The sequence below is a fragment of the Hyperolius riggenbachi genome, chromosome 5 (assembly GCF_040937935.1).
Source record: "Hyperolius riggenbachi isolate aHypRig1 chromosome 5, aHypRig1.pri, whole genome shotgun sequence".
NCBI lineage: Eukaryota > Metazoa > Chordata > Amphibia > Anura > Hyperoliidae > Hyperolius > Hyperolius riggenbachi.
Genome location: NC_090650.1, coordinates 379239457 through 379254095, shown reverse-complemented (window position 1 = coordinate 379254095; position 14639 = coordinate 379239457). Strand labels below are relative to the sequence as shown.

The 14639-nt window shown below is 41.9% G+C and overlaps 1 protein-coding gene across 8 annotated transcripts in view; it reads left to right on the top strand.

The window, feature by feature from the left end:
- RUNX1T1 (RUNX1 partner transcriptional co-repressor 1) overlaps positions 1-14639 on the top strand; it is a 205417-nt gene that overhangs the window by 170717 nt on the left and 20061 nt on the right. For all 8 annotated transcript variants that reach the window (XM_068237633.1, XM_068237639.1, XM_068237636.1 and 5 more), the window contains exons 8-9: positions 4508-4706; positions 9591-9659. In XM_068237633.1, coding sequence (XP_068093734.1) covers positions 4508-4706; positions 9591-9659 — 268 coding nt within the window. The remainder of the gene's footprint in view (positions 1-4507; positions 4707-9590; positions 9660-14639) is intronic.

The following is a 14639-nucleotide window of genomic DNA, read 5'->3' as shown; positions in this document are numbered from 1 at the left end:
ATGACTGTGCTCACGAGAATCAGGATCGTATGCCTATAGGAGAGAGAAGTCGGAGCACCAGCTCATGCACATAGGAAATTTATTGGTGTTTGCATAGGCAAAAGGACATTACAGCAAAGTAAGAGAGGAGATACCGGCCTTACAGCCGTTTCACGGCAACTGCCGCTTCTTCAGAGACCAGAGGGTATCTCCTCCCAGAGCATTCTGGGAGATCAGGCATTATTTTCCCTGGCTCAGGGGAACTTTTAGTAAGTAAGCATACTGCAGAGATACATCTGACAGTACTTTTCCTGTCAGGATTTCAGGTTGTAAATCAGGGTGAGGAAAGATTTTTAAAAAACTGAAGTAGTACATATGAAATCTGATGTCCGTTTGGAGCTCCAGTAGCTGATTTCTACGTCAAATGTATTGCTTTACTACTATTTAGTAAATATTTATTCCTACTGGACAGTAGGAATGAACCATCAATCCCCTTTTGAGGAAGCGTTGCCTCTATAATATTTGCCTCTATAATATTTTGAAAGTGTACTTAAAGTGACTAATAACATGGTGTGTAAGCCTTTGTTTATATAGGCCCAATCGTAATTAGAACTAGGTTGTGTTCTTTTTTTCGCACTGTAAGGGTTAGGAATTCAGGGTTGTAAATGACAATTTCTATGCAGTTAGACTGTAGCAACACTCACTGATAATGAATAAGGGTTGTAAACACTGTGCTACTGAAAATCACATCTGAGTGCAGGCAACAGATAACCAGTTAACCTTTAACTTAAAGCAAGAGGTATATGGAGGCTGCCATATTTATTTCCTTTAAGCAATACCAGTTGCCTGGCTGCACTGCCGATCCAATGCCTCTAATACACTTAGCCATAGATGTTGAACAAACATGCAATAGATCAGGTGTTTCTGACATTATTGTCATATATGACAAGATTAGCTGTATGCTTGTTTCTGGTGTGATTCAGACACTACTGCAGCCAAATAGAGCAGCGGGGTTGCCAGTTTTGTTTTAAAGGAAACAAGGATAGCAGCCTCCATATATTCTTCTCACGTTAGTTGTCCTTTAAAGATTAGTCTGTGGGATTCCAGGGTAGTCTTATTTGGGATTAGAGCTATAGATACCAATTGATATCATCAGTTTCAATTCACTTTGCTTCTTTACTACAGCAGTAAAGGAAGAGATGTTTTGCTTATAAAACTTTCTAGTAAAGACAGGAGGTGGGGCTTCAAACCGATATCAGTTCTATAAACCCAGTATTTTTCTGCCAATTATATAAGGGGTTGATTAGTGTAAAGAAAAACAAAGACCCACTGAATAAAAATGGAAAAAAAAGCAAAAAAACATATCCGATTAAAATGATAAGATTGGCCCCTGGGGGCAGGGTTGTCTGTGCGCTTGGCCCCTTCTGTGTACAAAGCCCTATTGCAGTCAAGCAGTCTGCTCTGCTTCACTTGTGCTTGCCATAGGTTTAAATCCAAAAAACGTGGTTCTAATTTATTTTAGGCAACATCAGAAAACGCTGGTCAGCACACATTAAGCTGATCCTGTATTTTTTTAGGAATGGGAATTAGAAAAAAAAAAAAAAGAAGAAGCTTACATGCCTCTGTCCACCATGCTTGTACATATTTGCCTTGTGTCTGTATTGTTGCAACAGAGGGAGAGAAAAATAGATTTATAGCAAGATGTTCTCTAAACAGCATTGCTCAGTTCAGACAGTTTCTCAGCGCTTTCCAAAGTGGCTGCCGGAATTGATTATTCTGCCTTCGCCACGCTTCAGTTGCCTAACTAATTTACAGTATATCATCTTTATACGCTGTACATTGTCTTCACACACTGTTGTCGGGAGCTAAATAATGACACATATTCCCCGGCGCTGTTTGCGGCAGCCCTATGCAAATTCGGAGGAGGGGAAATTACTAAGTCATAATATATTTAAAACGAATAACTCTACCATGATCGCAGATGGCAGATGAAAGTACTTTCCGAGTGTTTGAAAGCTCGGCTTAATGAATGTTGCATGTTCCTAGACAGATCTGGTGTCTTTTTTGAGTCATTATACTTTTTATGTTGGGAGGAAAAAAAAAAGAGAGCAGAACTGTAAGATACAGTGTTTGTAATGGAAGACGCTAACAGTACGGATCGTGTACCAACCTACAGAACAATTCCTGTGTACATGGCCAATAAGCTTTGAAAGGACAACTGAAGTGAGAAGGGTATGGAGGCTGCCATATTTATTTCATTGTATTTCATTTTAAACAATACTAGTTGCCCGGCAGCCCTGCTGATCTATTTGGCTACAGTAGCGTCTCAATAACACCAGAAACAAACATACAGCTAATCTTGTCAGATCTGACAATAATGTCAGAAACACCTGATGTGCTGCATGCTTGTTCAGGGTCTATGGGCTAAAAGTACTAGAGGCAAAGTATCAGCAGGGTAGCCAGGCAACTTGTATTGCTTAAAAGTTACAGTTGTCCTTTGAAGCCTTTCAGTGGAAACAATGACGCATTTTCAGTGGGTACTAATTTCTAGTTAGGCATTGTGCTATTTACTTGAATGGAAATTTTGACATGATTTCACATATTTTAATAATCTCATATTTAAAATACTGATTTTAAGATTGCCACCTAGAGCTTTTCTTTGGTTGACTGTTGTGAGAAAAGCAATTACCAGATAATCCACATAAAGGGTGTGCTGACTATAGTTGATAGAGCTTTTGTCATAGCTAATCAATGAGATAACAGGAGTAATACAAGTAAAGTCGTGCGGCTTAACTGTTCAGCGGTGAGAATTTGAGAGTTAATTTTAGTTAATTTTAGGCAAACTGTCCATTTAAGCAATACCAGGTGCCAGGCTGTCCTACTGATCCTGTGCCTCTAAGACTTTTAGCCACAGGCCCTGAACAAGCATGCAGATCAAATGTTTCTGACTGAAGTCTGACTGGATTAGATGCATGATTGTTTCAGGTGTGTGATTCAGAAACTACTGGCCTGAATGATCAGCAGGACTGCCAAGCAGCTGGTATTGTTTGAAAGGAAATAAATATGGCAGCCTTCATATCCCTCTTAATTCAGGGGTACTTTAAAGCAAACTGGAAGTGGAAAATAAAAGCATGAAATATTATATATAATCCTAATCAAACATAGGCCCATATGCTATTCACCTGTTTACCTGAATTTTCTCCTCGGGGATATTTTCACAACTTGGAAATAAAATGCTTTTTACACCACCAGCAAACAAACAAATACTCAAAATAATTTTGACAGTATTTTATCACCTACTTTTTGGTACTTTTCCCTTTAGAAAGTGCTGAGAAGTCATTTTAAATCGAAGATGAAAAATGATCTCCAAGGAGAAAACTCTGGAGAAAAGGTGAATTGCATATGGCCCATAGTCCTTGTTTTAAGTTTTGAATTTACTACTGTATTTTTTGGACTATAAGACTCACTTTTTCTCCCCCAAAAGTGGGGAAAAAAGTCACTGCGTCTTATAGTTCAAGCATTTTTTTTTTACTAGACCAGCATTCGAAGGGTTACACACAGAGCTTGAAAGTTCAGTGCAGTGAAATGCAGATGCATCCGAACTTTAGATAATGTTATCTTGTGCTTACTTAAATGTATCAAGTGAGGAATGTGACACATTCTCTGACTGCGGAGAAGCTGCTGGAGACAGAGAGACACTGAAAGCATGTCTGCCTGCAAAACAGCAATGAATAAAACCAGTTATTAATGAAATGCAAAGTCAGCTCACAAAGAAAAAAACTGTACTTTTGGAAACCTATAACTTCTAAATGAATAATAATACTTATGCACAAATGCAAATATGATAGCCGTTTGGCATATAAAAAGTAGGAAAACATGTTTTAATTGAATATTATGTCAGGGTTTTAAACTGCTTTAAAGGACAACTGAATTAAGAGGGATATGGAGGCTGCCATATTTATTTACTTTTAAAGTGGATCCGAGATGAAAAACTAACTATAACAAGTAACCTGTCGATATATCTTATCTAAAGTTTAGATAGTTTACACAGGGCACTCTCTGCGCATGAGCGTGACGTCACTCATGACGTCACGCACATGCGCAGAAAGTGCCCGGCAACAGGAGCGCGAACTAGGACGCGCTCCGCCGAGCAGCGCAGGCGTACTACTTCCGGTCATTGCGACCCGGAAGTAGTAGAAGGCCCACAGATTCTGAGATGTTCGCCGGCGAACGGTTCAGGAACCGTTCTCAACATCTCTAATCATGAATTTGTCAGTAAAATAGAAATAAAATTTGTAATTTACTGTATATCAAATGTTACTGCCAGCAAAACTCCTTCATCTTCTATATCCCAGTTTATCTACACACGCCTCTCTGTAAAAAAAAAACCAGAGTGATTTTACATAGAAACAGCAGGCCAAGCTTAGGAATAGTATCTTGTTTTTTTAGTTGTGAACTCATTACATTATACGTGTGAAGTGAAATGATCTTTTTAAATATATATGTCTTTTCTAATCTTGCTTTCCAGCTATTAAACTGCATAATGGATATGGTGGAAAAAACGAGACGATCCCTCACTGTGTTACGGCGATGTCAAGAAGCCGATCGTGAAGAGCTAAATTACTGGATCAGGCGGTACAGTGATGCGGAGGATTTAAAAAAAGGCAGCAGCAGCACCAGCCACTCCAGACAACAGAGTCCAGTGAATCCAGATGCTGTTCCTATAGGTAGGTTACAGTAATCCATGGGTCTTCCTACCCTTCTGCATGCATGTGTTTTTTTTCCACAGCTGCCCAAAATGTGGCCTTGTGTAGAGAAACTGAAGCATTCTTAACAGGAACCCGAGGTGTTAGACCTATGGAGGCTGCCATATTTATTTCCTTTTAACCACTTGAGGACCATGGGCTTATACCCTCCCAGTAACCAAACTATTTTTCAGTAATTAGGCCATTGCAGCTTTAAGGCCTCGCTGCAGGGCCCTACAACTCAACACACAAGTGATCCCGCCCCCCTTTTCTGCCCACTAAACAAGCTTTCTGTTGGTGGACGAGGATCGCTCTCAGGATGTTTATTTTGTTTGTAATTTATTTTTTATAAATAAACCTATTTTATTGTTATTTTTCTAACCCTCCCTCCCGCCACCAGCCTATGACAGCGATCACCTCTCATAGGCATCAGCCTATGAGAGCTGATCGCTGTTGTCTCCCAGCCGCTGCCTTAGATCGCATCACTGTACAGTGTTATTAGATGGCGGTTTCGCCGTCGAACAGTCTCCTAGCAGCGATCGCCGCTGGGAGACTGATGACAAAGCGGAGCTCCATCATTCATGCGGAGATGCGCGGACCGATCTTCTGCAAAACCCCGTCCCAGGACTTGACGCCAATTGGCGTTAGGTGGTCCTGGGGCTGCCGCCGCATTCACGCCTTTTGGCGTGACGCGGTCGTTGGGTGGTTAATACCAGTTGCCTGACAGTCCTGCTGATCTTTCTGGTAAGTAGGATCTAAATCACACATCTGGAACAGGCATGCAGCTCATCTAATCTAGTCTTATATGTCATAGACATCAAGGCCCATACGCAATTAACGTTTTCTAATGAGTTTTCTCTTAGTTCATATTTTTAAACTTGTCAATAAAATGCTTTTTAAGCCACCAGAAAGCGAGAAAATACTCAAAATAATTTTGTCAGTATTTATTACACCTACTTTTGGTACTTTTTCAGTTGAAAAGCATTGGCAAGTTATTTTAAATAGAAGATGAAAATGTATCTCTTAGGAAAAAACTCAGGAGAAAAAGTGAATTGCATATGGGCCCTGATCTGCATGCTTGTTCTGGTTCTATGGCTTAAACTATTAGAGGCAGAGGATCAGCAGGACAACCAGGCAATGTGCATTATTTGAAAGGAAATACACATTGCAGCCTTTATATACTACTGCCGCCAAATAGACCAGCAGGGCTGCCCGGCAACTGGTATTGCTTAAAAGGAAATAAATATGGCAGCCTCCATATTCTTTTCACTACGGTTGTCCTTTAAGAGCATGAGACTCAGATTTTCCGGAAAATGTACGCGTGACTGGGGACAACACTGGGGGGCTACAGGGTGGTTCTTACAATGCCTAACCTAGTGAAGAGTACTAAATCAGGGGATGAAGGGCAGCGGAAGGAGCGAGTGTCATACACCCCCTTTTAGTGTTATTTGTAATAGTTGTATGATTCACTTATATTATACTTTCCGTCAAGTGCCTGCCAAAAATACAAATGTTAGTGTTGCTTTTACATTGAGAGTTTTTATTTTTATTGCCTTTGTTCTGCCAACTCCTTCCCCTGCTAGGCCGAGCCACTAAAATTTATTGACCAAGCCTAGACGTGATGTGGAGTTTTTAATGCAAACAAACCGTCTAACCGCTTCTATTTTTATTTCACAACATATATTTTGCGTGAATCATGATATTTTGAGAACAGAGCAGACGGCTCCTATTTTCTCCTCTTCATAAAGTCTTCATGTTATGTAAGTGTAGATTAGCTCAGTGCTCCTATGCTGGGAAGCCGCACCCTAGATGTGGACCCTGCTACAAAGGGTCAGCCTCATCCTACCTAAGAGGTGTTTACCCTTAAAGTGTACCTGAGGTAATATGGGACATGATGAGATAAACATGTGTATGTAGAGTACAAAGCATATTAATTACCGGGCTGTTTTACTTGTTTTATTTTGCTGCCTGAAAGAGTTAATTTCTAGGCATGGAAGTGACAGCTTCTGTCTTGTCGGTACCTTGTCAGGAATATAGTAGACATCACTGATAAGCAAATTACAGCTATAAAGGTTTTCCTGGCAGTATGCAACTCCTGAGGGCAGGGAGAGATAAAATATATGAACTATTGACCTTTTTCTAACTCTCACTTAAAGGTAAGATCCGCGCATTATTTAAAAAACAAATGGCACTTACCTGGGGCTTCTTCCAGCTCCTGGTAGTTGATCGGTGCCCTCGCCGCAGCTCCTCTCCCTCCCGGCGTCCAGCGGTGAAGAAGCCGACCTCGCCAGGTTGGCTTCCAGGTCGGCGTCATGTGCGTTCCACGGCGTGGGTCATGGTCACCCGATGACGTCACCCGATGATGTCTCTACACCACGTGACCCCCCGCCGTGGAGCGCACAGAAGCCGACCTGAAAGCCGACCTGGCGAGGGCTGGACGCCGGGAGGGAGAGGAGCTGCGGCGAGGGCACCGATCAACTACCAGGAGCTGGAAGAAGCCCCAGGTAGGTGCTGTTTGTTTTATGTAATCTGCGTGAACCTTCCCTTTAATTGGCTGCCACTGATTAGAGACCGTAAAACATTAAACCTACTTTGTAAATGTTTAAATATAAAATATTTTAGGGGAAAGCCAATTGACTTATCCGTATGATTTTGGGGTGTGGAAGGAAACCAGAGTGCCCAGAGGAAACTCACACAAACATGGGGAGAGCATACACACTCCATGCAGATAGTGCCCCAGCTGGGATACAAACCGGGGACCCAACACTGCAAAGTAAGAGAGCTAACCACTACACCACTGTGCTGCCCTACAAAATGCCAATTGACAAAGCTCTATAAACCTTTGTGGTTCATGCCGCCATCAGTCATGGCCTAATCAGCAGGCTGACATTTTCCACTCGTGGCAATAAATGTGTTTTGGTGGGGGTAACTGAGAGTTAGGCCTTGTCACACTGTCTCTTTATTCCCGCAATATGATTATATGTCTTCCTCCCTGTAGCCTAATTTTTCACTGCAGTATTTTGGCTAGCAGCCTCCCGGATAGAATAACACAGCAAATACCCAGATATCATTTGAATCTGATGAAAATCAAAACAAAGTATTTTTAGTGCCTAATTTGTAATACCACATAGTTTTGTCGTCTATTTTTCACAGCTGTTCAACAGCTTGCCTAATCTGTTCTTGGACGACTTTTCTCCCTCTGCTCTGAAATATTTCTATGGTTACAACATGTCATTTTATTCTCACGGAAGAGCGGTTTATGAGGTAAACCCCCCCTTATTGATACAGACATCGTCAGTTTGAAGAGCAGCAAGGAACAAATGCAGTTACACACCGCTTTATTACATCACAGGGCTGAGGATGGGCCAGGCTGACTGCTGCTAAGCTGTCAGATAATAGGCTGCAAATGCCTGTATAGAGCTAGTATTCATTTCCTGCAGTCATGCTGTACAGGAGAAAGGGAAAGGGATACCTAGCCTCATTCGCTATTAGTAAACCCTACCGCTTATCAATCTCTGACACACGGATGGTTATAGACCCTGCCATTCATTTGCATTGCATGGCAACCGGATGGGCGGTGCTTGTTGCCTAGCAGGTCAGCGACTAAACTGCAACGCAAGTGTATAGGTCAGCCCCTAGTAGAGGCCTAGGAGTCCTTGCATACTTGTAGCTGAAGCGGAAAAAAAAACGTATGATATAATGAATTGCATGTGTAGTATGGATAATGAATAGAACATTAGTTGTAAAGAAAAGAGTCTCATATTTTTATTTTCAGTTATAAAGATTTTTTTATAACATTGCATCATACTGTCACAGTTGCAGTTTAAAAACCACACTCTGTCTTTTAAGCTATAAATACAAAGCAGAAATAATGACCCTTTGAACTTTCCTACAGTAAAACCTTATACCAAGCTGTCTCTGTTTCGTCGCTGTTTAAGTGCTTTAGAAATCAAGACTGTATTCGACCCAAGTTGGGTCAAGTAGCTCAGATAAGCTCTTTTGCATAGATAACAACTGAAGATTTTTTAACTCTTCTTGTACTGGAAAACAATATGAGACTCTTTTCTTTGCAACTGGCATTGGGGGAACATCTGGCTACTGCGGAGGGGATATATTGGGGAGGGGGCTTATATGCGAGTCAATCACTTTTTCCTGGTTTCTGGGGGAAAAGTGGGTACCTTGGCTTATATGCGAGTATATACGGGTAAAACAAACTTGATAAAAATATTACTTACTTCCTTTACATTTAAAAAAATCTACCGAGAATAATACTGTCTCTTTCCTTTGACGTAAAGCTGGAATAGCAGCTGTGACTGATTGACGCGAATTGTACGCGGAACGCCATGAAGTTAGATCTTGCTATGGTAAACTGTAATAGGGTGTCACTTACCTCAGATCTCTGAATAGGACAGACATGGGTTCCCTCTATGAATATAAAGACTATAATTACAAATTCTTTAAAAAAAAAGTTTTATAATCTGCAAGCAGTAGGAATGTTTTTAATAGATAACCAAGGTTGAAAGAAAAAGGTGACATTGTCCCTCGTAGGCTTTCGGTTGCGAAGCGTGACGTTGACTTTGATGAATTTAAACACAGGCACAGACTCTTCCAAGTCTGCCTAGTGTATCAACATCAATTTGCATTCGCTCCTTCAGAATATTTGTGATGTGTCAAAGAATGTCACGGTATACTCTGCAGACATTCCTGCAGAAGGCATGAAGCAGCTGTGACAATAAGATTTCTGTGTACAGTAGACAGTATTTGCAGCGTGATTACAGAGTGGGATGTACTGTCAGTCTGAAGTACTTATAAATGAGCAATACTCACAATGCTCTTTTTTTCTTTCTCCCCCTTCCTCCTGTACAGAGTCACATCGGGAACTCCTTCACAGGCCTGCTTCTGGATACGTGCCAGAGGAGATTTGGAAGAAAGCTGGTAAGGATTGTTTAAAAACACAGTCCTGGTGCTCCAGCAGATGTGTGCGTTTGTTAATGCTGTGATGTGAGGAATGAAAAAAAAAAGGGACTGATTAGTAACCGAGTAAAATTGCAATAATCTCCAATAACTGCTTGAAATTAGAATGGGGGGAGGGGGGAGTGGCTTGGAATGCCTTTGTAGAAAGGATCCATGGGCAGGAGATAGCATTGATCTATCATGCTTCCTGTGTCATTATTATGCAATAACCAAGGCAGTCTTAATACATGAGAGCCCATTGTTGAACGAGCCCTTAATGGGTCAGTACACATACATTAATTAGAGAATAGAGTCTTCGTTGAAGGCTGTTCCTCTTTGAACGTGTCAGTTGTGCCTCATTATTGCTCTATTTTAATAATCCTATTTAGTAACTCAGCTTTGTGTGAGCTATTTTAGACTTATAAATTAGAAGAAAAAATGTGTTCCTTATGTGTTCAGCCTTATCCGTTAAGCTACGTATGGACTTTATACTTTTGACCCCTCAATGATTTGTTAGAGATCGGTTTGGGTGGCAGTTAAAGGCCCCTGGCTAGTGTGATGTGATCTGGAGGAGGCGGGAGGACCAGCAACCACCCCTCTCCCCTACAGCCCCCCCCCATCCAACACCCCCCTTCCCACTGAGTGAGAGCGGTCCATCTTGCCGAATTGCTGGAGTGAGACCGATGAGGTTGGAGGACACCTGCATTCATTATAATATTTTGAGTGAGACAATCACAACCATTTTGGTTGAAGAAAATGTGTACTCAGCATTAGTCATTTCATCTAACAATCACAACAGATATTAGTTACTTTTTTATAAATCTCGTATGGAGCTCGGTTTATTGAAAATAAAGATCTTGCTGTGAGGGTTTGCACACCAAACCTTAGAGTGGTCTTATAAGAAGAGATGTAGGCTACAAATCTTAGCAGAGTTTTGATGAGGCCCTGTCCCTAGGCTTTCTTGAGCAACAGCAGCTCGTGGAGCTGAGTGCATGCATATAGCAATGTATGCTATGATGAAACATACAGCGCATGGGAGCAGACGTGTATAGTTGCTCCTCAGAGATGCAAAGCCTGCTGTAAATATGCTGGTAGGTATATCAGCACCTCTTCTGCAGAATCAAGGCACCAGTTATGTCACTTCCTGAAAGGTAGCAACTCCACGTTATGCAGTTTTCAGGAAAAATGCTGAAATACTCAACTTCCCTGTGGGCTCTGCATCAAACATTAACTGCTTGATGTAAACACAAGTGATTAGCTGGACTCCTGACCACTTCTCAGCCTCATAACAGCCACATAGTTCTTGCATTGGGGTACATTCACACTATACACAATGTGGTGCTTTATTATTTAGTATTTATATAGAGCTGGCGTTTTCTGCAGCGCTTTACCGAGTACATACTCTTTAACTGTCCCTCAAAGGAGCTCACAATCTAATCCCTAATATAGTCATATGTCTAGTGTAGCCTAGGGCCAACTTTGGGAGGAAGCCAATTAACTTATCTGTATGTTTTTGGGGTGTGGGAGGAAATCGGAGTACCCAGAGAAAACCCATGCAGACACGGAGAGAACATACAAACTCCGTGCAGATAGTGGCCTGGTTGAAGCTTGAATTGGGAACCAGCGCTGTAAGGCAAGAGTACTATCCACTGCACTACCGTGCTGCCCAACAAACCTTTATAACGTAAGTCATAATTGCACAGCAACAGTCCCATGATGGACCCATTCACATCTGCGCATTGCCTCTGCAGTGCGTTGGGTTGTATTGTAATAACAGGAGCTGAACTGTCTGAACTGTGTACAAATGAATGGCAATGAGATACCATGTGTTGTGACGTTCCCGTTACCGGAAGTGGCTAATTTTGAAATGTGTTGCAATGTGCTGCATGTGCATCGCAATGTATTCAATGTGAACTTTCCATTAATGGGATAAATTAAAGGATACCCGAACTGACATGTGACATGATGAGATAGACATGTGTATGTACAGTGCCTAGCACACAAATAACTATGCTGTGCTCCTTTTTTTTCTTTCTCTGCCTGAAAGAGTTAAATATCAGGTATGTAAGTGGCTGATTTAGTCCTGACTCAGACTGGAAGTGACTACAGTGTGACCCTTACAGATAAGAAATTCCAACTATAAAACACTTTCCTAGCAGAAAATGGCTTCTGAGAGCAAGAAAGAGGTAAAAAGGGGAATTTTCTTATCAGTGAGGGACACACTGTAGTCACTTCCTGTCTGAGTCAGGACTGAGTGAGCCACTTACATACCTGATATTTAACTCTTTCAGAGAAAGCAAAAATGGAACACAGCATAATTATTTGTGTGCTAGACACTGTACATAAACATGTCTATCTCATCATGTCACATGTCAGTTCGGGTATCCTTTCATGGGTTTTAGCTATTTCTTCAGGAGGATCTTAAACATGCATGTCTTCACCCAACAATACAGGTCTATGGTAGTGAAGATTGGTTAGGGAAACAGAAAGACGATCTCATTGGTGAGAAAAGAAACAAACCTAGTTCAGAAAAAAAGGGCCTAAAATCTATCTGATTTTAAGTAAAAAATATAAAAGTACTTTAAATTCCAATGGATAGTAGTCACATGGAGATAATTGTTCATCTTCTGTTTAAAATAGTTTTTCAGCACTCTGCAATTTAAAAAAGTACCAAATTGTAGGTGGAAAAGTACTGGCATGATTATTTGAATTGTTTTCTTGCTTACTGGCATTTTATTGATAAGGTGTAAAAAATATCACCTAGGAGAAAACTTAAGAGAAAAAGTGAATTGAATAAGGGTTTATATCTGTATCTCTCTCTCTCTCTCTCTCTCTCTCTTGTATGATTACAAAAGGGTATTATTAACCTCCTTGCCGGTTATCCCGAACACAGTTTCGGGGTAACCTGCGCAGGAGGATTTCTCAGGCCCCGCTGGGCCGATTTGCATAATTTTTTTTTCCTACACGCAGCTAGCACTTTGCTAGCTGCGTGTAGTACGTGATGGCCGCCGATTCGCCGCTACCCGCCGGGCCGCCCCCCCCGCCCCAGACCCCTGCGCAGCCTGGACAATCAGTGCCAGGCAGCGCTAAGGGGCGGATCGGGATTCCCTCTGACGTCACGACGTCCATGACGTCGGTGACGTCATCCCGCCCGGTCGCCATGGCGACCGGGCGGGATGACGTCCGTGTGACAATTCCGACATCAGTCTTACTGTCCCTTCAGTGGTGGTTGAAGGAAGTCAACTTGTTGAAGGGAAGACTGTGGAAGGATCCAGTAGATCAAATTTTAACCACGGATGCAAGTTCGTGGGGTTGGGGGGCTCATGTAGGTCATGTAGCCTTCCAGGGCAAATGGTCGAGAACAGAGTCCCAAATGTCCTCGAATTGGAGAGAATTGAGAGCTGTGAAATTGGCTTTGATTCAAGCAAAGACCATTCTGTATCAATCGCATGTCCTAGTTCAGTCAGACAACGTTACAACTGTGGCATTCCTAAACAAACAGGGAGGCACGAAATCCCTGTTATTGCAGGTAGAAGCGGAAGAGATTTTATTTTGGGCAGAAGAGAATGTGTTGTCCTTGAGAGCAGTCCATCTCAAGGGCACATTAAACATAGATGCAGACAAATTGAGCAGAAATGCAATTCTGACTTCAGAATGGTCCTTAAACAAGAGAATATTTGTACAGATTACAGAGAGATGGGGAACACCATCTGTGGATCTGTTGGCAACACAGGAGAATGCACAGGTACAAAGGTATTATTCTTTGAACCCGAGAGACAATGCGATAGGAGTAAATGCGTTCATTCACCAATGGAGCTTTCCTTTGATTTATGTTTTTCCACCTCTAAACATGATTCCGGCAGTTCTCATGAAATGGAGAGGACGCATGATTCTGATTGCGCCTCGTTGGCCCAGAAGGAGCTGGTTTGCAATGATGAAATCATTTGCAGTCGAGGAGCCTTGGATGCTTCCTCTGATGCCGGATCTTCTAGTTCAGGGAAACCTGTGGCATCCTCATCCAGAGCGCCTGAATCTGGCGGCTTGGATCCTGAATTAGACTGGTTAAGGGGTCTGGGAGTGTCTGATAAAACAGCCCTGACATTGATTGGAAGTCGCAAAGAGGTTACGAGAAAGATCTATTTAAAATACTGGAAGACTTTCCACCTTTGGTTGAAAAAGTCTAAATTTAATCATTTGTCTATCCCAGCAGTCTTGGATTTTCTCCAGGATGGATGGGATAAGAAGTTATCAGTCAGTACATTAAAAGTTCAGATGGCAGCGCTGTCGGCTCTGTCGGGTCTTCCGATTTCTTCATCTCCTCTGATTTTAAGATTCATGAAAGCTGTATCAAGGAAATGTCCGGTTTTTAGACCGTATGTGTCTCCCTGGGATTTATCCATAGTATTGCAGGGGTTATCTAGAGGGCCGTTTGAACCGTTGACAGATTGTTCCCTTAAGAATCTCACACTTAAAGTAGTTTTCTTGACTGCAATAACTTCAGCGAGAAGGGTGAGCGAATTGCAGGCCTTATCAGTTAAAGATCCCTATTTTCAGGACTTTCAGGACAGGTTGGTGCTGCAGACTGACCCAAAATTCTGTCCAAAAGTAATGTCTAAATTTCATAGCTCTCAGGATATAGTTTTGCCCACGTTCTGTGTAAACCCAGGTTGTGAGAAAGAAAGAGTTTTTCACACGTTGGACGTGAGAAGATCGGTATTAGAATATATGACCAGGACATCTGAGTTTAGAAAATCAGATTCATTATTTTTGTTGTTTTCAGGTAAGAGTGCAGGGCGGGCTGCATCTAAAGGCCCATACACACGTCGGATTTTAGCGAACGACCCGTCGTTTGAACGTTCCGTCGTTCGTACGTTTTCGCGTCAAATCCGACGTGTGTACAGACTATCGTTCGGGTGATAAGACTGGTTACCAGCGATCCGCCCGGCACACGTCGGATTTGAC